This window comes from Scylla paramamosain, chromosome 31, assembly GCF_035594125.1.
Source record: "Scylla paramamosain isolate STU-SP2022 chromosome 31, ASM3559412v1, whole genome shotgun sequence".
NCBI lineage: Eukaryota > Metazoa > Arthropoda > Malacostraca > Decapoda > Portunidae > Scylla > Scylla paramamosain.
Window position 1 is genome coordinate 18,549,000 of NC_087181.1, and position 26,023 is coordinate 18,575,022.

At 40.7% G+C, this 26,023-nt stretch overlaps 3 protein-coding genes across 7 annotated transcripts in view; 1 reads left to right on the top strand and 2 right to left on the bottom strand.

Moving 5' to 3' along the window:
• The window catches only part of LOC135088783 (macrophage mannose receptor 1-like), a 34,665-nt gene extending 24,008 nt beyond the window's left edge, over positions 1–10,657 (bottom strand). Inside the window, exons 1-12 of the mRNA XM_063983807.1 lie at positions 10,517–10,657; positions 8,938–9,014; positions 7,117–7,227; positions 6,541–6,744; positions 6,008–6,145; positions 5,635–5,745; positions 4,303–4,470; positions 3,496–3,597; positions 2,454–2,612; positions 1,720–1,902; positions 502–654; positions 1–5 (exon numbers count right to left, since the gene is read on the bottom strand). The exon at positions 1–5 is cut by the window's left edge and continues 70 nt beyond it. Of these exons, the coding sequence (XP_063839877.1) occupies positions 1–5; positions 502–654; positions 1,720–1,902; positions 2,454–2,612; positions 3,496–3,597; positions 4,303–4,470; positions 5,635–5,745; positions 6,008–6,145; positions 6,541–6,744; positions 7,117–7,227; positions 8,938–8,956 (1,353 nt within the window). The 5' untranslated portion in view covers positions 8,957–9,014; positions 10,517–10,657. The remainder of the gene's footprint in view (positions 6–501; positions 655–1,719; positions 1,903–2,453; positions 2,613–3,495; positions 3,598–4,302; positions 4,471–5,634; positions 5,746–6,007; positions 6,146–6,540; positions 6,745–7,116; positions 7,228–8,937; positions 9,015–10,516) is intronic.
• On the bottom strand, positions 10,409–14,884 carry LOC135116331 (dromaiocalcin-1-like). The gene is made up of 6 exons (XM_064033684.1): positions 14,842–14,884; positions 13,322–13,491; positions 12,828–12,958; positions 12,339–12,448; positions 11,341–11,402; positions 10,409–10,672 (listed from the first exon to the last, which is right to left on the bottom strand). The coding sequence occupies exons 1-6, from the start codon at positions 14,882–14,884 to the stop codon at positions 10,409–10,411; spliced, it is 780 nt and encodes a 259-aa protein (XP_063889754.1).
• Positions 14,885–20,793: 5,909 nt separating this feature from the next.
• LOC135088784 (death-inducer obliterator 1-like) overlaps positions 20,794–26,023 on the top strand; it is a 31,321-nt gene continuing 26,091 nt past the window's right edge. For all 5 annotated transcript variants that reach the window (XR_010261116.1, XM_063983808.1, XM_063983810.1 and 2 more), the window contains exon 1: positions 20,794–20,954. The gene's annotated coding sequence lies outside the window, so the exon portion shown is untranslated. The remainder of the gene's footprint in view (positions 20,955–26,023) is intronic.

Below are 26,023 nucleotides of genomic sequence, written 5' to 3' on the forward strand. Positions count from 1 at the left end.
CATCTCTGTGGGAAAGAATGAATACACAGACTGGTTAACTAAAAATGGATGTTTTGCTAGAGATTATAAAGGACAGTTTTAAGATACACGTTAAGAAAATATCGTTTTGTTGGGAAGAAAATGCGTAGAATTAAGGAAACGCGGCATTAAAATTACAAGAGGAAAATGCTGAAGGAATTAAGAAGGAAAGTACGTTACAAAATGCAATTTCGTAATTTCCCTCTTATATGCTAAGGAGATTATGTGCTTTATATATTAAGTAGATTGTAAAGAATATCAGAAACACACACACACACACAAAACACACACACACACACACACACACACACACACACACACACAGGAAAGCAATCTGTGTAGTCTGTACAAACTGTTTATATGTATTTCATAGGAAAACACATGACTACTAAAAGACGTGATATTACGTATTTGACTCAACCGCATAGATATACCAACAAGCCAGCATGAGGAGCCACACAGGCAGACGCACGCGGCACTCACCCACGCAATTCTCATTCCACGTGTCGCTGGGTTCACCGTCCGCGAAGTTGAAGTAAGCAGAGGGAGTCCCGTCCAGCCACATGTTGTCAGTATAGTCATTCTTCATGCCGATCCAAATGGCGCTCTGGCTGAGGTGCTGCCCCTCCAACAAGTCTGAGGGAGAGATGTGGCGAAGAAGGAGTTGCGATTAGCCAAGCTGGAGGGAGAATGGGATATAAGTGATCTAATTAACCCCTTCTACTGTTTTAGTCTTCCTTCGTTAACCCTTCTAGCACTGTAAAATTTGTTTGCATAGAGACGCAGGAGAGAAGCGTGAGAAAACAGCTTAATTTTATATTTTTTTTACAGTACATAAATATCTAGAAAAGTTTAACACAAGAATAGTGTCCAAAAAGTTATGGGTATTTGAGGGAAAGATTTTGTGTACCAGTGAAAGGGTTAAGGTGTCTCAATGCCCACGTACTACTTCGATGAATAAGTGAAGGTGTGGCGTTACAGGTTACGATCAGCCAGAATGGAAGAAAAAAATAAATAAAATAAAATAAAACAAAATAGCATGAAGCAGACATGATTACGGCGTCAAAATGTGGGAAGGTTCGGAGTTAAGTTAAGATGACCAAACTGGAGGAAAAACGTAAATGCTTGACAGTGATAGAGCCTTGAAGTGCCGAGGGTGTAATAGCATCCCTAACAGTGACAGTGTGTTAACGTTATGTGATGTTTGGTTAGGTTAACAGAGTCAGATCAGGTTAGGGTAGGTAAGGGTAGGTCAGAGGATTAGGTAAAGGTAGGTTAGGTCAGGTGAGAGTTAGGTTAGGTGAAGTCAGAGCGTTAAGTTACGTTAGGTCAGGTTAGATTATTAGATTAGGTTGGGTACGTCAAATGGTTAGGTTAGGTTAGGTTAGGTTAGGTTAGGTTAGGTTAGGTTAGGTTAGACTAGGTTAGATCAGGTAGGTTAGATGGTAAGGTTAGGTTAGGTAGGTCAGATGGTTAGGTTAAGTTAGGTAAAGTTAGATCAGAGATGGTTAAGTTAGATTAGGTAAGTCAGATGGTTAAATTAGGTTAAGTAAGATCAGATAAGGTTACATTAGGTTAGGCTAGGTAGGTCAGATCATTAGGTTATGCTAGGTTAGGTAAGTCAGGTGGTTAGCTTAGATTAAGTAAGATAAGGTTGGATCAGAGGGTTAAGTCAAGGGTTCATCACATTGAAAGACTCACTGTACACAAAGGCCTGCTCCTCGGGCGTGTAGATGGACACCAGGTCTGGTTTTGACTGCCCCTCGTCATAGTACAGCTCCTTGCAGTGCTGCCGCGCATCAATGTACACCATGTCCCGCACCTCCACCCGGTAACACTCGCCCGTGCTAGGATTCTCAGTCCAGTCATACCCACACGCAGAGGCTAACGGGAAGAACACAAACCAATCAGATGCCTTACAAATTTTACTCCTGTTTTCTTCACACACACACACACACACACACACACACACACAGCCTTCTTCCTCTTCCTCTTCCTCCTCTCCATGCACCAGACATTACATTTCGTTTAGTTTTTCGTTAGTTTTCCTTCGCAGCCTCCCAGCCAGCGGGAAGCAACATTTCAAAACGTGTCGTCATTTGGTACTGTCTGTTCTCACTACCTCCAGTTTATGTAGAAAAGTATATTGATAAAAGTAAGAAGAAAAGGAAGTGGTATTTTTGTTGATTATTCTAGATGTTTGTATGCATCATATATATTTACATCATATATATTAACAAAAATAAGAAGAAAAAGGAAGTGATATTTATACTGATTACACTGGGAGAAAAGGGGAAGCGGATAATGGTTGTATCTATCCCTACCTCCAGTAAAAATAAAAAAAAAAGTTATATTTATGTTGATCACGCTAAAAAAAATACGCTAAAAAAAAATAATGAGATACGTATGTTCATGGTCAGTTTGGTCACACTTACTGTCGGGGATGGCGGTGGTGGTGGTGACGGTGCCCACGGGGGAGGTGGAAGCCGGCATCTTGCAGGAAAACGACTTCAGTTCATTGCAGAATATGTCATTCCACTTGCCGTTATTAAAATACATCTCGACGCAGGTTTCCTCGTCTCCATTTGGCTCTCCTGAATAGCGAGAGATAATGTTTGAATAAATGCAGAAATACAGGCGGGGTTTTGTTTGTTTTCTCTTTTCTTAGTCATTCCTTCCGTCTGTCTCTTCTTTATATAGTCTTCTCTTCCTTCTTTCTCTCCTTTTTCTAGTCTCTCCTTTCATCCTTCCTTCTTTCTCTCCTTTTTCTAGTCTCTCCTTCCATCCTTCCTTCTTTCTCTCCTTTTTCTAGTCTCTCCTTCCATCCTTCCTTCTTTCTCTCCTCTTTTTAGTCCTTTTTTTTTCATTCCTTTCTCTTACTACACTCTGATTCACCAACGCTGTCAGTAATTTAGTCACCAGAGGCAAGGAAACACGGTAACACTGCCACTGACTCACGCTCTGACTCCCTGACTGGTCTACGTCTTCAAATCTTATTCTTCACGTGTGGGAAAATAACATTTCTACCAAAACTGTTATTTGACTGAAAGACACCAAAGATCTTACGTAGAGAATCCGGTACCTTATAAGAGAGCAAGAGTTTTGGTAGAAATGCATAGTTAGTTTGCTCCACGTTTCAAAACAAGACGGGAATACCTAACCTAACCTAACTTATCAAGCAGCGAGTGAGTGTATCAGTAAGTGGCAGTGTTACTAAGCTCACGCGTCCTCAGGTGGCTAAATTACAATGACTGCCTTGGTGAAACAGAGTAAAGGCGCCTGTCGCTTCAAGATTAGGCTTACCTGTCTATATCCGTGTCATTCTCACCTGTCTCTAAGCTGAAAACAAACAACAAGTATATATTTCGATATCTATAAAAGCACCTCTTTGCATTACTGTTCTGTGTTACCTGAGACTATAAACACCTGTCTTCTTTCTCTCTCTCTCTCTCTTCATCCTTCTCTCATTCTCCTCACCTTCCTCCCAGTTCTGGATAGTGACTATGCTGCCGTCACTCCAGCGCCAGGATTCCTCTTCCCTCTGATTGAGTCCTATCCACCCCCCCGCCAGCTCGTTGTCTGAAGGGAGAGAAAAAAAGATGAAATCGGAATTAAAAACAAAAAGAAGAGTAATACAAGAAAATGAGGCTTAAATGAGGCGATAGCATAGAAAAGTTATCAAGAGTAGGTTTGGATTAAAGGGATAGGAAAGACGGGAAGATCGGGAACTGTAAGTCTGGGAAGATAACGTTAGAAAAATATGCATATAAAAAAAGAGAGAAAACATTATTCTTAGGGAGAAAAATCGTGAAAAATATAAAAGATGAAAAGCGTTAAATTTACTTATGCATATATTGAATACAAAAAAGAAGGCAAAGAAAACGAGAGATGAAAAGGAGCAAAATTATGGCAATCATGAATAATAATAATGGCAATAATGATGATGATAATACGAACACTTTCACACATTATCGAACGTCACTAAAAACAGAAACAATCAAAACTTTCATACACTTCCAAACAATATCGTACATCACTAAAAAAACATCGTACACTTCTAAACAATAACGTACATCACTAAAAACATCGTAAACTTCCAAATAGTACCGTACATCACTAAAAAAATATCGTACACTTCCAATCAATATCGAACACCACCACCACCACCACCACCACCACCACCACCACCACCAACAACAACAACAACAACAACAACAACAACAACTTCCACACATTCCTTCTTTCCAACGTAGCATCAATACGCTTAAAGTTTTACACACTTACTGAACACAAAATCCTGCTCTCCCCACGTGAGGACAGACACGAGATGAGCACTAATGTCGAGGCCCTGGCAGTACCCCTCCGCTTGTGTCCACGACTTCTCGTCAGCAAGGAAGAGGTAGCAAAAGTCTTCATGCTGCTTCCAGTCTCCTCCCCGGCAGTACCGCTCATCTAATATGGAAGGCGAAGAGGGATGGGGAAATTACACGTTTGAACAGTACTCCTATTCTCAAAGGCATCCGCTTCTTGTCTCCGAACTTCTAACAGGTGCTAGATCGAGTTAGTGGGGTGTTTTCAAAGGTGTTTTCGTGGTTCTTGTGATAGTTTATGATGGGGTTAACGAGGATTTCGCTTAGTTAGTCTGAAAAAATCTTACTGGAGATTTTTCAAGTGTGTTTTTCATGTTTAGTGATAGTTTATGATAATTTAACGAGGATTTTAATAGTCAGGCCGAAAAAAAAATATATATCTACGAATTTTCAAGGATGTTTTCATGGGTTTAGTGATAGTTTATGATAGTCCCTGTGGCCTGTGAAAATAATCCAAATGAGAGCCTACAGTGTTTAAGAATATGAATATGAGTATGAATATGAATATGAACTGGAGAAGGAATTATTGAAGGAAAGGAAGGTTTGAGGAAAAGCAGATTGACTGATTAACTGACTGACTGAATGAATGACTGACTGAATGATTGATTAGAATAACATCAACCCCGAAAAGAAAGTTCATTCATCTATAGCAGGATTGTTATAAAATGAAGAGATACAAAGAAGGGAGAGACGGAAAGGATTAGAAAAGGGAGGGAAAGAAGGAAGGAAGGACTGGAAAGGGGAGGGAAAGAAGGAAAGAAGCATCAATAAGAAGGAAAGAGAGACGAAAGGGTAAAAAAAAAAGGAAGAGAAAGAAGGAAGAACCAGAAAAGGGAGAGAGAGACGGAATGAAGGAATAGGAAAGGGAGAGAAAGATGGAAGGACTAGAAAAGGAAGGGAAAAGAGGGACTAAAAAGGGAGGGAAAGAAGTAGAAAAGGAAGAGAGAGAGAAGGAGGGAAGGACTTAAAATGGAGAGAAATAAGGAAGAGAAGACTGAAAAAAAAGAGGAAAAGAAGGAAGACCAAAAAGAGATGAAGCGAGAGAGAGAGAGAGAGAGAGAGAGAGAGAGAGAGAGAGAGAGAGAGAGAGAGAGAGAGAGAGAGAGAGAGAGAGAGAGAGACGGAAAGGACTAAAAAATAAAGAGTGAAAGAAGAAATAGAGGATCTACTGTAATGAACCACGTGTGAGAGAAGTGGACGTAAATAAAAATGGAGGAAAAGAAGAAGAGGAGGAGGAGATACTCACTGGAAGGTGGAATAAGACTAAGTTCCGCCCCGACATCCGCCTCGCACGCGTAATGTCGCGGGGTTAAACAGTCAGTAGGTATCCAAGACGAGGTGGGTTCTCCGTCTGCGTCTGAGGAGGGAAACGTACGTAGATCTCTCTCTCTCTCTCTCTCTCTCTCTCTCTCTCTCTCTCTCTCTCTCTCTCTCTCTCTCTCTCTCTCTCTTCCATTATTATTCTTCAGATTTACACGTTTCCTGTTTTTCTTCCTTCCCTCATCCATACTTTCCGTTTTCTCTATGCCCATCTCTACCCTTCAAGCTCTCTCTCTCTCTCTCTCTCTCTCTCTCTCTCTCTCTCTCTCTCTCTCTCTCTCTCTCTCTCTCTCTCTCACTTGTGGTCTGCTCCAGGTAGGCACACTGCTGGTCCTTGTTAGCAATGGCGGCGGCCTTGTCGTCATCTGACATGTGCGTGAAGTTCTTGCTACTCATTAGTGAGTCATCCGTCCAATAGATGTCATCCCCGGTCTTGCCTGTGATGAGAACACTCGTAAGTACTCAGTGACGCTGCTTCATTTCCTGAACCCGTGGAAAAGTTTTTACTTCAGGCATTTGGAAGTGGTGGCATGTCTGATTACAAGCCCAGAGCAGTGCATCGGTGCTACAACAGACTCAACAGTGCTTGGTTTAATTAGCTCTTCCACTGTGATAAACAACGTCTCACTAGAAACAACAAAATCTTAATAAACATTGACTTCCACTGTGTTATAATTTCTCACTCAATCTTACGTCCACTGATCAGCCAAGACTCTATACATTACCAGGCTTTGTAAGGAGACTGACTTTGGATCAACTTCAAACTGACAGACACGAAACAATTCAAGCGAGCACACAGGATCACTTGACTTGTGGCCTCAAATGCACTTACTATACAATCCGATCCACAGCTTGTCGGACTCCGGCATGCGGCTACGAAAGAAAACGTCTTCCTCCTCCGTATCCAGTACAACCATCCGGGCCTTCACATTACTGCACGTGGTCCTGGCGTCCTCCCACACCATCAGGTCCGTGCTCTCCGTGTTGAAGTAGTAGCACGAACTCTTAAACTCTTCCCAGCCAGGCAGACACGACCCTGGGAGACAGAGATTGTGTTTTCTACTAGTATGTAATAAAATCTGTGTGTTTTAATGTGGGTAGCAAAATAACATTCTCAGACATATATAGAAATAGTTTGGTTAGGCTGTGTCATATTATATTAGGTTAGTTTAGGTTAGGTTAGGCTATATTAGGTTAGGTTAGGTTAATCACATTATATTAGGATAGGTTAGGTTAGATTAGGTTAGGTTCGGTTACGTCATTTAAAACTAGGTTAGTTTAAGTTAGGCTATGTCATGCCTTGTAAGGTTAGATTAGGTTGTCATATTATATTAGGTTAGGTTAGGTCAGGTTAGGTTACTTCATGTTATATTAGGTTAGAACTCACAACTCACAACTCACGACTCACCTGTTGGCTTCTCACACAGGTAGTGGTAATCCTGAGTGACCTTTTCCCACCACCCACAAGCCGCTGGGGTCGTCGTTGTCCACCACAGCCGCCCCGTATCCGTTGTACGACCTGGCCAGAATTAATTAATTGATTTAAACCTTTTTTTTCACTGCTATGGCTGTCTCTAGTAATATTCAGAGCACTGCAAAATATCGTTTACAGAGAGAGAGAGAGAGAGAGAGAGAGAGAGAGAGAGAGAGAGAGAGAGAGAGAGAGAGAGATTTTTTTTCCCTACGTTACAGAACTATTAAAAAGATTGGTGTCTAAAAATGTGTACGTGATTATCGGAAATATTATCCAGCAGTGAAAAGATTAAAATGCCACAAGGGGATCATGTAGAACTACCCACCAAAGGACTAGGTAGGTTGTATTCTGAACCGCCTTGCTCTCTCATCACGACAGTTTTCAAAGGCCACAGATTTATTAGCCGGGTTCTCAAAAGCGCTTCTCCTGTCAGTAATGTAGGAGTTTTGTTAATCTGTCACCATAAAAATACTATTAAAGACCTGTGTAACTTTTGGAAGAAGCCGGGGTGAAGAGGAGAGGCGTTTCAAGTTATGGTCCCAGTGAGAGTCGCCAGGTGATGGATAGAAGGCGAGGAAAAGTAATATATTCCAGTAATAAAGGAAGTATTCGTGACTGTAGCCTACTTATACATTTATCAGAGATTCATATTGGCAGCATTAACTGTAGTAGTGTTAGGAATGTAAGATAAGGGAAAAATAAGATTATTTAGATATTGCGACAGATACTTAGACACATAAAGGTGAGAGAAGATACTGAGTCTCATGTACAGTGGTGGACGACTGCGACAGACGAATAAACTCATGAAGCAGGTGTTTAGTTCCAAGCCAATAGGGGATTTTAAAAGATTAGACAACTTTTGGGTACTGATGGAAGGCCGATATAAGCAACATAAGTACTTGATTTTTTTGTAAAAGGACTGCCACGTGGAAGGACTGCTAGCTTCTTGCAGCTTCCCTTATTTTCTTATGCGCTTACATAACACACTCGCGCTTATTCTGTTGCTAGTACTTGGTGCGGAAAAGATCAGTTGGCAGCCCTGTGTGTGGAGCGAGTCAACTGAGCCAAGCCACCCAAACACACACACACACACACACACACTGGCTCATTGCTTCACCTTTGTTCGGGACACGTTCGAAGCATTATTGAAACATGTCAGTATTCATCGGTCCTGCAAACATTGCACTGCTGTATACATGTATGCGAAAGTGCTGCCCTCTCTCTGTGTATGTGTGTGTGTGTGTGTGTGTGTGTGTGTGTGTGTGTGTGTGTTATTTCATCATTATTCATTGTTTCACGTGATTTACGGACACAAGAGAGAGAGAGAGAGAGAGAGAGAGAGAGAGAGAGAGAGAGAGAGAGACGCGAAGTGGAGGTGAATACTGAGAAGATTTATTTTATGGAGCGAAAGAAAATGGGGGATCAAATTGATGGACACGTTTCTCTCTCTCTCTCTCTCTCTCTCTCTCTCTCTCTCTCTCTCTCTCTCTGTTTCCCTCTGTATTGTTATTATTTTAAAAGAAAGATCTACAAAGACAGAGACAGACAGACAAATGTACGGAAAGACACGGACACGATAAACACAGACAGACAGACAGACAGGCAGAGATTGAAATACACAAAGAAAAACAGAGAGAAATACAAGAAAAAATCCTTCACATTTATCTATACAAACATACACACAAACATACATACAGACAGACAGACAGACAAACAGAGAGACAGACAGACAAACAGACAGACAGACAGACTCACGTGTCGGGCTGTCCATCATGCCAGTAGGTTTTGTTGTCACTGGTTCCGTCCACCCAGGTGAAGGTGCCCGGGTGGCCCTGGAAGGTATGGTAATTAAGGTGAAGTGACAGGTAATTCAGGTGCACTTATCATCATCATCATCATTAATATTGTCATCATTATCGTCATCATCATCATTGTCATTATCACTGTAACCATCATCAATCTTATCATCACTATTTATTCTTATTATCAGCTATCTCCTCCATTTCCGTCCTTCTTTCATTCTCTAACTCACTCATTCACTCAAAACTGTCAATTTCTCTTTCAATTTTACATTTTTCTTGCACTACCATCATCATCATCATCATCATCATCATCATCATCATTGTCAGTAAAATTAGGAACAGTTTCCACACTCTTGATTCTTGTTTACTCGTCCTCCTTTTCTTCTTCTTCCTCCTTCTCCTCCTCCTCCTCTTCCTCCTCCTCGTCCATTTCCTCAATCTCCTCCAATCCCCTTCTTCCATTTCCTCTTCGTCTTTCCCTTCATCCTCCTCCCCTCCCCCTCCTCCTCCTCTTCTATCTCCTCCTTTACCTCTTCATTCTCTTCCTTCTCGCAGACCCACTACCTCAAACAAACCACAGAACATTCTAATACGTACATCAATACAAACCAACGCAAATTTTCATACACACAGACACCCACCCACCCACACACTCACAGACACACACAACAAAAGACTAACAGGTAGATTAATGAATAAATATTATCTTATATGCCTACGATAATATTCTTCTACGTGTGAGACAGTTTTAATTCATTCATAGACAAGTAATAGACAAGTGTATAATGAAATGAATATGATAATAGACACTGCACTTTCATCGCCTTCGTCAGTTCTCCTTGGTTTGTATCCTCAAAGACTGCTGTGCCTTGCCTCGACTAGTTTTGATAGACTATAGTTATTGGGATATTCAAGGGTGTTCGCATCATTCTAGTAGTAGTTTGACAAGTTTCCTGCATCATCAGTAAGAAAAGCATCCATCAAAACCGGCTTATGATTTCCGTGGCCTTTGAAAAATACACTTGATGAGAGAACAAAATGCTTAGGCTTTTCAGTACCATGGCATTACTGTAATTTAATTCCTGTTATCACTACGTACATTATCACTTTGCTGTTGTTTCATTCCGAATATCACTAGAAATTTTCATGACGTTTACGATGCTTCTGTTTTCAGTTCAGATGTTAAATGTGGTAGTTCCGGTCATGATGACTGAGGGTTGCATCACCGTACTCTGGTAGCCTATCAATCAACCGTCTGAGACCCCTACCACTCTACCTATCAACACTTATGATATTAATAGGAGAAACACTCTAGAAGACACGTTTAATCATCTCTGTGGCCTTTGAAAATAGTGGCGAAGTGATACGGATTTTTATTTTTTTTTCTACAGTTCTAATGACGGACTAACAAGATTTCTACATTATTAACAAGAGAAGCACTCTTGAGAACCCAGCTGATCATCTCTGTGGCCTTTGAAAATAGTCATGGTGAGAGAGCAAAGCGTTTCTGAATAAGGATCTCGGTCACTCACCTCCTCTGTGTATCCAATCCAGACCTTGTCCCGTTCTTCCAGAGCCAGATCGTGGGCCAGCTGTTGCTCAGAGTCGCTGCCTATGGACACCAGGTGGCCGCCCTCTATGCTACACTCGATTTCCGCGTCATGCCACGAGTTGGGCGAGGTGGATTTCTGCGTAGGGAGTGTAGGTTAAGTTAGGTTAGGATAGGTTAGGTTAGATTGAACGGGTGAATGTGTTAAGTTAGGTTGGGTTCTGTTAGGTTAGTTTAGGCTAGGTTAGATTAGGTTAAACGGGTGAGTATACTGTAGGTTAGTTTAGGCTAGGTTAGGTTAGATTAGGTTAAACGGGTGAGTATACTGTAGGTTAGTGGTTAGGTTAGATTAGATTAGGTTAAACGGATGAGTGTAAGGTAGTAGTTAGGTTATGTTAGGCTAGGTTGAACGGGTGAGTATAGAGTACTGGTTAGATACGGTTAGGTTAGATTGATTTTTGTGTGGGGAGGTGGACGGGTAAGTGTAGCTTGGTGGTTGGGTTAGGTTAGGGTGATTTCTGTGTAGGGAGATAAACAGGTCGGTGTAGGTTAGTAGGTAAGTGTGTGGGTGTATTTAAATATTTGTTTCCATAAGATTGTGTTGATGTAATGTTTCGTGTTTTGTCTTGAATTTTTTTTTTTTTTTTTTGTCAGAGTTGTGTATATTGCTGGTACTTTCATTGTTTCGGGTGTGTGTGTGTGTGTGTGTGTGTGTGTGTGTGTGTGTGTTATCGTTCTCTCTCTCTCTCTCTCTCTCTCTCTCACTCTCTCTCTCTCTCTCTCTCTCTCTCTCTCTCTCTCTCTCACCTTGTAGCACTTGTTATCAGCATCCTCCCAGCCAATAGTGTGATCGCAAGCCATTGGAATTTCTGAAAAGTTTAAGGAAATTGTTAAAAATCCACATTGAATACACGCCCTTTATTACTCTCTCTCTCTCTCTCTCTCTCTCTCTCTCTCTCTCTCTCTCTCTCTCTCTCTCTCTCTCTCTCTCTCCAGGAAGGCATTTTAATTCGTGTAGACCTACGTACATTGAAGCCCTCCCTTTAACTTGCTTCCATTTGTGTGAGTGAAAAGTTTCCCGGGTGACCGAGTTCGCATAGAGCCTTCCTTCTCTATTCCCTTTACTCCTGCCAGCCTGACCAGAGCACATCCCACCAATAGCCAGACTGACCGACGTGCGTCCAGTCACCGCCAGAACCTGCGAAACTCCTGCTGTTTGTCCTCTTCCCACTGTGTTTATCGTTTTCTTTTAATGCTATGTTTTGTTGATTGTCAGCTTTTAGTTGGGTATTATTAAGGTTATTGGGGATTTTCAAGTGTTTTTGAGGATTTTGGTGGTTCTACCTCTCCAGTTAAACAATACGCGCACAATAACCCGACTATTCATCTCTGTGGCTTTTGAAAATACTCTTCATGAGGGAATAGTGTTCGGAAATACGATCATACATCAGAGTACTTGAGATTGGTGGTATATATATATATTCTTTTTATCCTGTTGTCAATGATTCCTTAAAAAAAAAAGAACTGAGTAACATTGACTTTACAACAAAATGACATTGCGCGGTTGAAAAAAAAAAAGGAACTTCTGTAGGGGGAGATAGAAGAACGGTTTTAATTCCGTGTCGTGTGTGTATACGAATACGATACCTTAAACAGATGCAACTAGAAAACGATATTATACAACTGAAACATACACAACAGAAAATGGAGCTCCTCTAGGATAAACTAAAACATTATAAACATATCAGTGTAAACATATTAGTGTATTACTTGACTTTCGACCATAAATATATTTAGCTACGTACGTATATTTCTATGGCAGATGAACTTGAGTCGCTGGCCGCAGTCTTGCTTGATCAGCTTGGAGTTGAGGGTGAGGGCAGCACAGTCGCCTTCACCAGTCCCCTCCCACTGCCTGGCTCATCCAGCACACACGCACACACACGCACGCAGGCAGCAGCAGCCAAGAAATGAAAAGTGAAATTGATTGGATTGACAACTAAGAAACGTATTTTCTTTTTTAAGATAGTGATTCATTGATAGAAAATAACAAACTCCTTTATATATCAGTTAGAATGAAGGAAATAAACAGCTTTATTTACCTAGATGCCCAGTCAGCCAGCCAGACAGTCAGCCAACCATCCAACCAGACAGTCACTAAACCATTCAATCATACAACCAATCAACTATTCATTCACCCATCCATCCTTCCAAATATTCACCCAGCCATACAATCAGCCAGCCAGTCAGTCAGCCAGGTAGTCTAGTCAGCCAGCCAGACACGTGTTACTTACACCACCATGTTGTCCAAAGGTTCATCATTCTCTATCCACTTCCAGGACCCGCCGACGTTCCTGGCTCCCACCCACATGTAGGCGTTCTGGCCCACGTTCCCGGTGGCCGCCACGAGCTGCCCCAGCCAGTCCTGCGGGGAGGTGATGCATGCAGGCACAGAAGGAGGAGGAGGAGGAAGTGGTGTTGGTGGTGGTGGAGAAGGAGAATAATGATAATAATGATAATGATAGTAACGATAATAATAACAACAACAACAACAATAACAACTCTCAACAGCAGAACCTTATCAATCTACGTACATACATACTCGTTTAATTCACTACACAAAGCTCCTTTTCATAACCCCCCCCAAAAAAAAGTCTAAATAAAAACAAAGAATACACAAAAATACACAAAAACACTCGAAGAACAACAAAAGATACAGAAGAACACGAAGGAACATATCATCTCTCAATACAACCAACAACCCAGCTGGATGTTTGTAAGTACTCACTCTCTGCCCCTCTGAGATAATGTAGGCCAGGTCCCCGCCGCGTGCCTGACAGTAGATCCTAGCGTCGTCAAAGGTACGATCACTGCCATAAGAGTGGACCTTGTAGCATTCGTCTGTGTTGCCGCGTGCCTTCCAGCCCTCAGGACACCGCGCCACCATCAACCCAAGCGCTGCAGTGACCCGGGTTGAGTTAGAGAAAATAGAGTACTTCATGTTATCCCTTCCGTTCCAGTAAGCCAACCAGCATGAGTCACCCAGCAAGCCAGGCAGCCACTCAGCCAACAAGTTTTAGATACGAAGATGAGAGGAACGAACTAAAGTCAATAATATCAATAGATGAATAGCTATGAAGGTTTTAGGAAGAAGACATGAGCATAAACACAGCTCTAGGTATTTATAAAAACAACAGAAAACAGCCAAATTACAGGATACACCAAACTATTTCTAACACAGCCATGGTTGAAACCCCAGCAAGTACAAAGTGAAGAAACTGTAAGAAAAGAAAACAACTGATTATAAGGAGACAGTGGAAGTGTTGCCTAGTGGAGGGTTAGCGGGTGGAGGCGCTGAGAGGACACCACCACCTTCATCTGATCCAAGCAGAAGTCACAAGAAGAAGAAGAAGAAAAAAAAAAAGAAGAAAGAATCAGGATGGAAGGAAGGAAGAAAGTAAGGAGGTAAGGAAGGATGGAGGGAAGGAAGATGTCATTGTTCAGTTAATCAGGAAGGATAGAAAAAAGGAGGGAAGGAAGGGAGAAATGAAGGAATTAAAGAGGGAAAGAGGAATAAAAGAAGGAAAGAAGGAGGAGGAAGGAAAGAAAGAAAGAAAGGAAGAAAGAAAGGGAGGAAGGAAGGAGGCAAGGAAGAAAGAAAGGAAGGAATTAATGAAGGAAGGAAGAGGCAAGGAAGGAGGAGGGAACGAGGAAGAGAGAAAGGAAATAAGTAAGGAAGGAAGGACGGAAGGAAGTAAAGAATGAAGAAAGTAAATAAAAACGGAAGGAAGGAAGGAAAGAAGGAACACAAAGAAAGAACAAACACCACTAAAAATAGATAAACATCTCTACTAGTTCTTTACGTAGCAAGAAAACACCACTATTACAAGTAAATCCAAAAATAACACACACACACACACACACAACAAGCATGACAAAACCCAGAAACATAAAACAAAATAAGTAAAAATAGTTAGAAAACTGTATAACTGTCCCTAAACAACGTACTAATATCTCTTATAAATCACACAAACATTCACCAAAACAAATAGACAAATAGATATAAGAAAGGCTTGTCTGTACGAAATCTTACGTAGTAGGTAGAGAATAAAGAAATGCCAGTATCGTTTCTACAATTTTCTCTAGACAAACACGAAAAAACAAAAACAACCTAGAACACCACCTTCAAGAACACCACAGACAAACGCAACCACAGCCTTAGCCATTACCTCCACAAGCATCAACTTTCAGCAGAGGCCGCAGCAGTTGCCTAAGGTACCCCAAGCCCCTGGGAATACGCTAACTCACCAGTAGGGGACAGCACCAGCAGAAGTAACAGACGTGTCTCCATGGTAGCGGTGACTGTCTGTCCTCACCGCCACACGCACACTACTAGTCTCAACCTGTTTCCCTCTCTTTGCCCCAAGTGCGTCTGTCTATCTGTCTGTCTGTCCTCGAAGCGTCCTCCTCCTTGTCCTTCTGAGCACTAACTGAAACCGAGGTACAGTGATTACTCCACAACAAATGACGTTTTTTCTCCTCCTCCTCCTCTCCCTCCTCCTCCTCCTCCTCCTCCCTCCCACACTGGGTTCGATATGGGCACTGCAACAGATGAGCTCCCCTTCAGTTCAGAATATTATCAGCTGTAAATGAAAATGCCGCAATGCCGCTCTCTCTCTCTCTCTCTCTCTCTCTCTCTCTCTCTCTCTCTCTCTCTCTCTCTCTCTCTCTCTCTCTCTTTTCTCATAATTTCCTTAGCCTTTCGTTGTATAATAAAAAGATAACAGCAAACTTGAACATGACAAGAGTAAATAGAGAACGAAAATATAGATAAAAACATAAACATGACACAAAAAGCTCAGAAAGAGAGAGAGAGAGAGAGAGAGAGAGAGAGAGAGAGAGAGAGAGAGAGAGAGAGAGAGAGAGAGAGAGTATAAATAGTGGACGAATCTTGAAATCCATTGCTCCTATCTATAACCCTCTTCACCTTGCCACTCAACACAAATTTACACACACGTCAGCTTAGGAAAGGAAACGAATACTTGAGTGGCAGCGAGATAAAAGTGAGAGCAGTACCATATGTATAGTAGTGTCTTGTTGTCGTCAGCCTCTTTACTTCCTCCCTTCCTGTTTCTAGGCAGCGTGTAATACTGCAGAAATGTAGGCTCGACTCGCAGTAAACGTGTGTATGAGTAGGTGATAGAAAGTGAGAAGAGAATCTTTACATTATGTTGCTGGTACCCTTGCCTTTTCGTCTCCTCCATTTGGCTTTTATAGATCGTGTCTTGTACGGAGAATGTGATCTGAGCTTCCACAAAAGTTGAGTTTAAAGATTGTTTCCTCCTGATATTGTTCTGTTTTTTTCGGCTATATTTTTTTCGGTTATATTGTATAAGAACATAACGTAAGAAAATGAGTAGAAAAGACAGTTAGGGAGATTTAGTTAGCAAAAGTATCCAAGTAGGGTGTCACGTAGCTTTGTAAGTAAAGAAGGCGGTAAGTTTTGCGAACCTAACTAAGAAAACAAGAACTCAAGAAGGCAATTATTGAAAGCAAGTTAACAAAAGTAAGCAAGAAAGATGTCTGGTAGATTTATAAGTACATTTTCTGATTATTGTCGCAAAAAACGAGGTAAGTAAGACGCCACTAAAGTATAAGGTGCGTAAAGAAAGTCGATAAATTTTAAGTGAAATAAGTAAAGTGGGAGTAGGTGAGGTGTAAAATGTCACTGCCTTTCAATGCGTCACGTGGTTTTGTGGGAGGTTGGTGATAGAATTGTTTTGGCCTTTATCTTCCCACCGCCCTCCTCCTGCCCTCTTATGCCTATCGGTCTCCCCTCCCTGCGGTTTTTGCTATCGCCGCGAGGAAGTGATAAGGCGGGGAAGTGCGTGTGTCAGCAGGGAAAGAGTTAAAAGTGCTTCATCAGGTAGTCAATTAACGTGTGGTTGCAGGATTAGGTAAATATTAGATAAAGATTGGGTAAGGTGTCAATGTTTTGATGATATGTTGATTGGTTGTGTACAGTCTCTCTCTCTCTCTCTCTCTCTCTCTCTCTCTCTCTCTCTCTCTCTCTCTCTCTCTCTCTCTCTCTCTCTCTCTCTCTCTCTCTCTCTCTCTCTCTCAATAATTTACAAGCCTAAGGAAAAGAAATTCACACCTAAACCTAAAACATTATACAATCTACATTTTTTTAAATCTACAACAACAACAACAACTACTACTACTACTACTACTACTACTACTACTTCTACTAAAGACTATCAGCGCCAAGACAGACAGGCAACAGAGAGACAGTCCCACGCACCACCACGCATTAGACACACCAGCGACAACCACATGAACAGGACAACACTAAACATGATGGTGTTAATGCACTGATAAGAACCACACGCTGTACACCGCCTCCCTCAACATCCCTAACACCCCTGAACACCCCTGAATACCCCCTCTTCCTAACCCTCTCAACTCCCCTTTCCGTATCCCTCATCATCCACCACCACCACTACTCTCCCAAGGACAGTCCACACCCGGGCCATGACAATTGTATCTCGAGCCACTTCATGATGCCACCCGCCTCCGCCAGGGCATTGTGAAGCTGCCAAGGGGGTCTATTATTCTCCCGGCAAGGCGTGAGCAGACAGATGAATACCCGGCGGCAAGCAAGAGGGAAGTTAACACGTGCTGGTGGGATGACACGATGATACGGATGCATCGTGGAGGGAAGGAAGTGAGAGGTGTATTATTTAGTTTTTTTTTATTTTCTTCTTTCTGTTTTTTTTTTTTTTAAGGAGTGTTATGCGTTCTGATTGCCTGCAGTGTGGGTCTTAGTGTACTGCCAATTACGGAGCGCCGCTAATTACTCATGCACCCAACTACTGTCATCCTCCAGGGCCATCTTTTTTTCTTCTGCCAGGTCGTCGCATTGGAAACAGCGCTAGTACTCTTGGAACCCCTTATTTCCTTCTGCACCTTCATGCCAAGTTAATTTTTTCAGCCCATTATTAATAAAAGCTCACTACAATCATGGAGACACCTTTGCAACCCGCGAATAACTTCCACTGCAGGCTGTCAGTGTATGAAGCGGCGAAATGCTCAGGAATACGGTGTTAAGTTAGTTTTCTCTCTTTTAAGGCAAGTACGCGGTTTTAATGGAGTTTGCAGAGCGGTATAAAAGAGAGAATGTAAAGATGCATTACTCGCAGTCTCTCTCTCTCTCTCTCTCTCTCTCTCTCTCTCTCTCTCTCTCTCTCTCTCTCTCTCTCTCGTTATGAGGAGGAAGGCGTGCCGATAAAGTTTGCAGTGCGGGATAAAGAGAGGAATGTATGAATGTTGCTCTCTCTCTCTCTCTCTCTCTCTCTCTCTCTCTCTCTCTCTCTCTCTAAATATACAAGCAAACAGATTACAAGCAAAACAGATGTGTGTGTGTGTGTGTGTGTGTGTGTGTGTGTGTGTGTGTGTGTGTGTGTGTGTGTGTGTGTGCGTGTATGTGTGTGTGCATTACTTTCAGTTATTTCTGTATATATATGTAAGAATGTATGTATGACATTTTTACGGAGTTACGTGAACTAAGAAATCAGTTTTCATCTCCTGAGAGTGCCTTCAACAGAAAGTTATTTCAGTTGCAATAAAGGGTGGATCAGCAGGCGGAAGTCATTGCTCGACAACAGAGTTTTTTTGGAAAGTGTCGATAGAAGAGAAGGAGAAATAAGACTAATCGTTTTCGGCGTCCCGGATGAAGGCGAGAGTCTGTAAGGAGCGACTTCAGAAGAAGGCAAGTTGCAGAAGGTCTTGTGTCAAATAGACGTGGTCCCTAATGTCGAATCTATTACAAGACTAGGTCGAGACGGAGGAGGGAAGAAGAGGTCGATGCTGGTAAAACTGTCGTCCTGGGCAGCAAGGGACAAGGTGCTCATCAAGACAGGTAAAGTGAAGGATGCTGGTGAATTGTCCAGTCGTATCTTTGTGAAAAAAAAAAGACGTGCATCCGTGCTTAAGGAAGGAGTGGAAGTGGTTGAGGGAGGTGGAATCTACTGAGAAGGCGACACCGGAAAATGTTGGTTGTGTAGTAAGGCTGGATGCACGCGAGAGGAAAGTTTACCGAGACAATGTAGTGATTGACAGCTGGAATCATGCTCCTTTTTTTCTAATAGGACCCTTAAAAGAACCTGTACTTGTTGCGTCATGGAATGTTAATGGAATGAGGTCGAAACTTGAAAATGATAGAATTCAGTCATCTTGGCGATTTGCCCGCACGTTTAATATTTACAAGAAGGGTGATAAAAAAGAAGCATGTAATTACAGGGGCATCAATGTAATAAACTCACTGGTTAAATTGTTTGACTTAATCTTAAACTCGCAGTTGAGCAGTTGGTTTGTTCTACTGAGAGAGCAGGCAGGCAGCCAGGAGGGCAGAGGACGCATTGAACGCAATGTGACGCTACGTTTGATAATGGATATGGCTAAGAAGAAAAAAATGAAGTTATTTGTTACGTTCGTTGATTTTAGAAAGGCCTATGACAGGGTGCCCCGTAATGTGTTGTTTATGATACTAAAGAGAATTGGGTGCGGGACAGTCATGTTGGCAATACTTGTAAGTGTGTACGCTGTTAGGTGTGTGTGTTTGTGTGTGCAGTACCCTCCCTCTCTACCGGGCCACCAGATTGACTACTACTTTACGCAATGATCCTTCTCTTTTCTCAGAAGCTGTTCCAGGCACTGAGTGGGTGAGGACTGTCTTCAAAGCAACAAAGACGATTAGCCAGTTCTCAAGATTGTTTCTCCTGTTCATAATGTAGAAATCTTGTTAATCTGCCCTAAAATCGTAAGATATTCCTGAAACCACGTGCAACTTCAATTAAACCTGCGGGATGAGGTGCAGGTTTTCAGTACTTTTTTCCTTTATTGTCTCATATATTTGCAGTTCTTGTTTTCAAATGTAGCGCCTCATCAGCAAAAAAAAAGAAAAAATAATAATAAATAAATAAAATAAAATGAATAAATAAATGAATAAATAATAAATAAATAACATAATCAAAATAACAAACACCAGATTACCAAAAAAAAAAAAAAAAAGAAAGAAAGAAAGAAAAAAAGAAAAGCATAAAAAAAAAGTTAGCAATAAATGTTATGTGAATTCAGCTTTGTTTATGTAATGTTTAATGACGTGTAAAGGTTCCTACTGTGCATTAAAAAAAAAAATAAATAAATAATTAATACGTTTTTGCCTTATAGATAAATACTGAAAGAAAAATTATTATAAAAGGGAAGTGTCACATGTGCATAGCGTGTAATCTCTATAAGAATGAACCGTGGACAAGGAAAAATCTTACCCATTGTATTGAATCACTGCGGTCACAGGACGCCGCCTCCCGTGCCAGCTGTGTCACCCGCCGCCTCAGCCAGCACCACCACCATCACCACCATCATCATTTCCACTACGACCACCACAAATAACCGTCGATTAATTAAGAATATGGAGAAAAATTAGATAAACAAGCTTCTAGGAAATACAATAATACATTTTATTTGATTGTCGAGTGATTGAATATAAGTATTATCTTTCATAATCTATTTTCTTTATCGTAAGTAACTGATAAAAAAACCTGATGAAGCTTTCGTACGTCTCATGAATAATTGTTATACTACTACTACTACTACTACTATGAACATCCCCTGCTACTACTACTACTACTGCTACTACTACTACTACTACTACTACTACTACTACTACTACTACTACTACTACTACTACTACTGCTACTACTACTACTACGTTCAGATTGATGATGATGATGATGATGATGATGAAACATTTTTTACTATGTTGCGTCCATGGTGGTTCTAAATGAAATATACACATTACCTTCATTTTACATTAATTTATATTCACTTCATTCCCTGGTTATCTTTATATTCTCCATTTACGTATCAGTTTGAAAATCCAGTAACTTTCCTTTACCACACAAGTCACATGACTATAAGTACGTAATTTAGTTTTTTACTATATTAACTTATCTTTTAATCATCAGCTGTAAGTAATAGGTTACTTTTTAGAAATTTACGTTACCTCTATCAGTTTCAAAATCCACCAATATTCCTTTATCACATAAACAACATGTAAATAAATGCGCAGTTTATTTTTCTGATTGCATTAACTTATACTATAACCAACAAGAACAAGTTATAGATAAGTATTTAGATAGTGAACTCACCTTGCGCATCATGACCCTCACTTCCAAGATGGCGGAAACAGAGACGCCGCGCGAAGACTCACAAGAAGAGGAAGAGGAAGACACTCAAGATGGCCGCCGTCAACCTACAAGAGTAAACATTGGCGATTTCCACTCGTACGGCCTCACACAAGCCATGATTGATGCTTAGGGCGTGACGGACGGGAAGAGGAAGGACCAGCGGACATTAAGGTAAGGAAGGCAAGCAAATATGGCGCTGGGAAAGGCGAAAACAAGGACTATTGATTGATTTTTTGGGTCCACCGCCGTGTTTCCCTGAGCCATTGTTGTGGTGGCTATGCCTACTCCCTCGTGGTGATGGGAGAATGGGTCACCTGGGAGCAATGGGTGGACTAGTGGGAGGGGTTGTGTATTCTGGTATTAGATATATAGGAGAGGATTTTGCGTGTTAGGGAAGGTGGTGTGTGGTTTAAGTGTTAGGTTAGGTAAGGTTTTATTTATTTATTTATTTTCTAGGTTAGGTTAGTTAGGTTAGTCTGTTTTATCGTATTGATAGGTTAGGTTAAGGTAGTCTTTTATTTTTCGTAGGTTAGGTTAGTTTTTCTTGTTCTCGTATTTCAAAGTTAGGTTAGTCTGCCCTGTTTTATTTGTTTATTTATTTTATTTATTTCCTGATTAGTTTATTATTTATATTTTTCGTATTTCATCGTCAGGTTAGGTTAGTCAGTTCCTTTTCTCCTCGTATTTCCAAGTTAGTGTGTCGTATTTTTTCGTATTTCCAAGTTAGGTTAGTTTGTCGTATTTTTTTTGTTTCGTATTTTCAAGTTAGGTTAATGTGTTGTATTTTTCTTATTTCCAGGTTAGGTTAGTGAACTTTATTTTGTATTTCCAGGTTAGGTTAGTTCGTCCTATTTCTTCGTATTTCCAACTTAGGTTAGTGTCCTATTTTTTCTTATTTCCAGGTTAGGTTAGTGTGCCCTTTATTTCGTATTTAATGTGTCCTATTTCTTTATATTTCCGAGTTAGATTAATGTTTAATTTCTTCATATTTCCTGGTTAAGTTAGGCTAATTTAGATGTAGCTTAGAATTTTCCCAAGAGAACCAACAAAATAAAAAAAAAAGAAAACGGGAGGAAATCTTCTAAGCATAACAAATACAGCTAAGAAGAAAATGGTAAAGAAAACCTACAAAGCATTACAAGTTCAAATAAAGAGACATTTTTTGGGGGAATATTTTCTTAAGTTTCACCTGACCTGCAAGTTGTCATCCGAGAGCTTAGGTTAGATTAGATTAAAAGGTTTGTTAGTTCGTTTGTTTGTTTTTTTAATAGTTTTTAAGATTTACCTAACAAGTTTTCATTTGAGGGCTTAGGTTAAGAGGTGTTTTTGAGGAAAAGTTCTTGAGATTTCCCTGTTTCCCTGAAGTTTGTGGAAATAACTAACCTTGTGGGGGGTTGGGGGATAATTTTGACCTGTTGACTCCCTAGCAAGTGCCCTTTCACCTGTGCATAGACGGCATGAGAGGGCAGGACGTGTCTTCTGATTGGTCATTCATCATGTGCTTCATCTCGTTTGTTGTTTGTGTTTCGTCTTGTTTGTTGTTTGTGTTTCATCTTGTTCCTTGTTTGTTGTGTTTCATCTTGTTCCTTGTTTGTTTGTGTTTCATCTTGTTCCTTGTTTGTTTCATCTTTGTTGTTTGTGTTTCATCTTGTTCCTTGTTTCTTTCATATTGTTTATTGTTTGTGTTTCATTGTGTTTATTTGTGCTTCATCCTGTTTCTTGCTTATCTGGTCCCACTTCCACCACAGCGCTCTGCAGGCTCCACGTATCTTGGTTCACGTAATGTCAGCAGTAGTCATGTGTATATGCCACATTGGTTGTAAAAGCAAGTTGTCGGCAAGGTTGTAATGGAAGTTGCCTCTCATAATTTTGATCCTTTTGACTATTTTAGCAACTGGCACCTTCTGTAGGCATTATTTCGGTCTCCTGTTCGTTGCCCCTGGCTGCTGCTCACCTTACATGACAAAAGTGTGATTTAGCAGTGATAGAGACTGAGTTATGTAGCTTTTGCTGGGTGCATATATGAACAGGGTGTACTGATGGGTGTGGACTCACTAATACTGTAAATTAAGATGGTGTAGATGTACATTTTGATTACAGTAATAGTAACACTACACACAGACTGAGGGGAATGTGATGGTGAGGTCTGGTATACAAATCGGGAACTGCAGTGTAGGACTGACTTTAATGAGCAAATTGACCCCAGCTTGTGAATTATAAGTGAATGGAGCAGTTTCAGTGAAGGTGTGGTTAGGAGTGTGAATAGTGATGTGTGTAAGGACAGGTGTGGCCAGTGTGTGGCTGAAAGAAAGCTGAGAAGAGGCACCCCTGATGAGTCTTGACTGTTGCCTCTGTTATCAGTGGTAAGCAGTCACATGTGGTGGCCATGGTTCCACCACAGTCAGCTGACTGCTAATTAACAAAGCTAACTTTTTTGTTAGCTGGTTTAAAGACTCTTCATCATCATGTTATAATACAGTAATAGTTGAAATAGAAGAGGTGTCACCTGTCACCCACTCATTAACTGTGGTCTGAATTTATATTATATTGTGTGTTTTTTTTAACTGTTCATTACAGTGTACTGAGTAGTTTATGTACAGTCAGAAGTAGTAGCATTGTTGGCATTTGCTATATCACTGGCATGGCATAAGGCAAAAAACAGGTGTATGCTTAATTTTATTTGCTTGTTTATGTATTTGTGTTACTGTTGTGGATACATTTATCATTATATAATCTTGGCATGGTATTATAACAATTCTGGGAAGCTCCATGTCAAAGTTATAACATGTTAAAATTTCAGTTCTAGCTGTTTTTCAGGGTTTTAGAACCAAAATATCAGAATGAAGGTATTAAAATGACGTACAGACTTAAAAGACAGTGATTACTGGTTAATGTTAGCCTGATTTCTTTAGCAGTTGAGCAGTTTAATGTTAGTGAAGGTAACTTTTTAGTCAGCAGATTACACGTTAGCAAAGGTAATTTTGGTTTGTGGTGGCCACCTCTTGATATTCATTATGGAGAAGATCTGCATGGATGCCACTCAATAAGATTGTGATGTAGGTCTGTGATGCAGCAGTGATGGTGACTGACTTGTGTACTGTTAGCAGAGTACATCATGTAATGCATCATGCATTAGTGGTTTTGGTTTAAAAAATATTACTGTAGAGTGGAATATAGGTTTAAACAGTCACTTAGTAATAAATGTGAAGGGTGCCTAGTCTACAGATTGATATATAGGTGGAACCAGAGTTGTGTAGACTTAACGAGTGAGCAGATTGACTCCAGAGCAACAACTTCACCCGTGAAGAATTCCACAGACTTGTACATTAGTGAGGAAAACCTCGTAGCCTCAAGAGAGCTGTGGATATGAATCCTAACAGATGAAGACTCAGGTATTTTCCTTGTAGCTTTTCTTTCCAAGAGTGGCTCTGGCTGAGGGTCTGTGCTCCGCTAGGTCCCTTCATGTAGGCTACAGCAACCTTTCGTCAAGTAGATAAATTAGAGTGATAGTCCTCTTTAACATAAAAGAGAGAGAGAGTATCAGTTTGGCATTAAGGTCAGGAATTAATGCTTGACACTTGTAGATTTTTTGTCATTTTATTCATTAAGGCCCTAAATTGTCTCAGTCATTCTTATCTTGGGTTATTTTTACTTTAGACTGGAAGAAACTTTGATAATTTTTAGTTTGGTCTGAAGGACAAGTAAGTTTTAGTTTAGACTGAAAGACACTTAAATCATATTCAGCTGGTTTAGACTGAAAGGCATTTCAGTTATTGTTAATTTAGACTGAGACGTTTGGATAACCATTGATTTAGACTGAGAGACGTGTGGATAACCATTAACTTAGACTGAGACGTTGGATAACCGTGAATTTAGATTGAGATTAGACTGAGGGACATTTTGATAACCATTAATTTAGACTGAGAGACAGTTAGGGTATTGTTAAGTATTATCTAAAAGACATTTAGATAATACTTAGGTTAGACTGAGATACATTTAGGTAAACATTAGTTTAGGCCATTGTTAGTCAAGTTTGAAAGATACGTAAACTGTGGCCATGAGAGTTTTCTGCAGTGTTCCTCCTGAAGGAGTATTGAGTTGCTCATGATGTGCACACAGTTGGTTGACAAGCATGCAAGTTTGATTATTATTAGTTTAGGTCCTAAGATGTTTTGATCATTATTAGCTAAGGTGTGAAGTTGTTTTCGTCATTTTTAGTTCCGAGAGCCTGGTTTGACACGTTTTAGATGATTTTAGTGGAGACCATAAGATGTTTTAGTGGTTGTAAATGCTGGTCATGTGATGCTCAGGCATTGAGACATTTTAGACACGGTTTAGAGTTATTCTGTCTGTTTTCAGATTAGATTGTAAGAAATTTTGTGTTTTCAGTTTAGATTATAAGAAGTTTTTGTTATTTTCAGTGTCAGCTGCAAAACATTTCACTCATTTGGTGTTCAGGTCCCAGGAATCTTTAGGCCATAAGACATTTTGGTTGTACAAAAGTTTCATGCAGTACAATACAAATCTGCACCCATGCTTTAGTGTCATATAAAACAAAGCACAGTTGTGCCATTGTTTGGAGTGTTTTAATCCTTACTTGGGATGTCTGAAGTGATCGAAGCTTTTCAGCCTATAGTGGTTGTGGTAGCATGGCAGCCCCCTGACTAGTGTGTCTGCCTGACTGGATAGGGTCACCAAGAAATAGTGGAACGGATTTACAGCTGTGCTAATACCCAACATTATAAGAAAATGTATGGTAGGCTATGAGGAATTACAACTATGTGTAATGTGTGGAAAGCTCACAGTTTGCTCATTAAGGAGGGGAATGTTGCTGGTTTGTTAACCTCTCTAGCCCTGCTAACAAAGAATCTGTGAGCAGGGAAATGTTGAGACTGAAAGGGTAGATTGCAGGGGGGGGAGAGCATCACCTGATGAGTGTTAGATTACACCATCTGGTTAGACTTAGTTTTGAAATTGCTCTTACTGTTAGAAGGTTAAGTGAGTGGAGTGCAACAGTTAGCATAACCCTCTAGTGTCCATGTGGGGAGCCATGTGATCTGTATTGCAGAGAGATCCACAACCTGCATGCCCAACAGAATGACACGTGACTTGCACAGCCAGTACAGCAGTGCGTAGCATTTACCACTACCATGACTTGCACAGCCTGAAGAGTGATGGGTGCCAGTTACCATGATTCTGTGGGATTTTATTTTGTTATTGACTTAACTTTATTTATTTAT

Coding starts and splice junctions, on each gene's coding strand:
- LOC135116331 (XM_064033684.1), bottom strand. CDS start 14,884: ATGGAGACACGTCTGTTACTTCTGCTGGTGCTGTCCCCTACTG. Junction 12,959..13,321: donor TTATCTCAGAGGGGCAGAGA/GTGAGTACTTAC, acceptor ACCTCCCCGCAG/GACTGGCTGGGGCAGCTCGT. Junction 10,673..11,340: donor CTGATAACAAGTGCTACAAG/GTGAGAGAGAGA, acceptor CTCCCTACGCAG/AAATCCACCTCGCCCAACTC.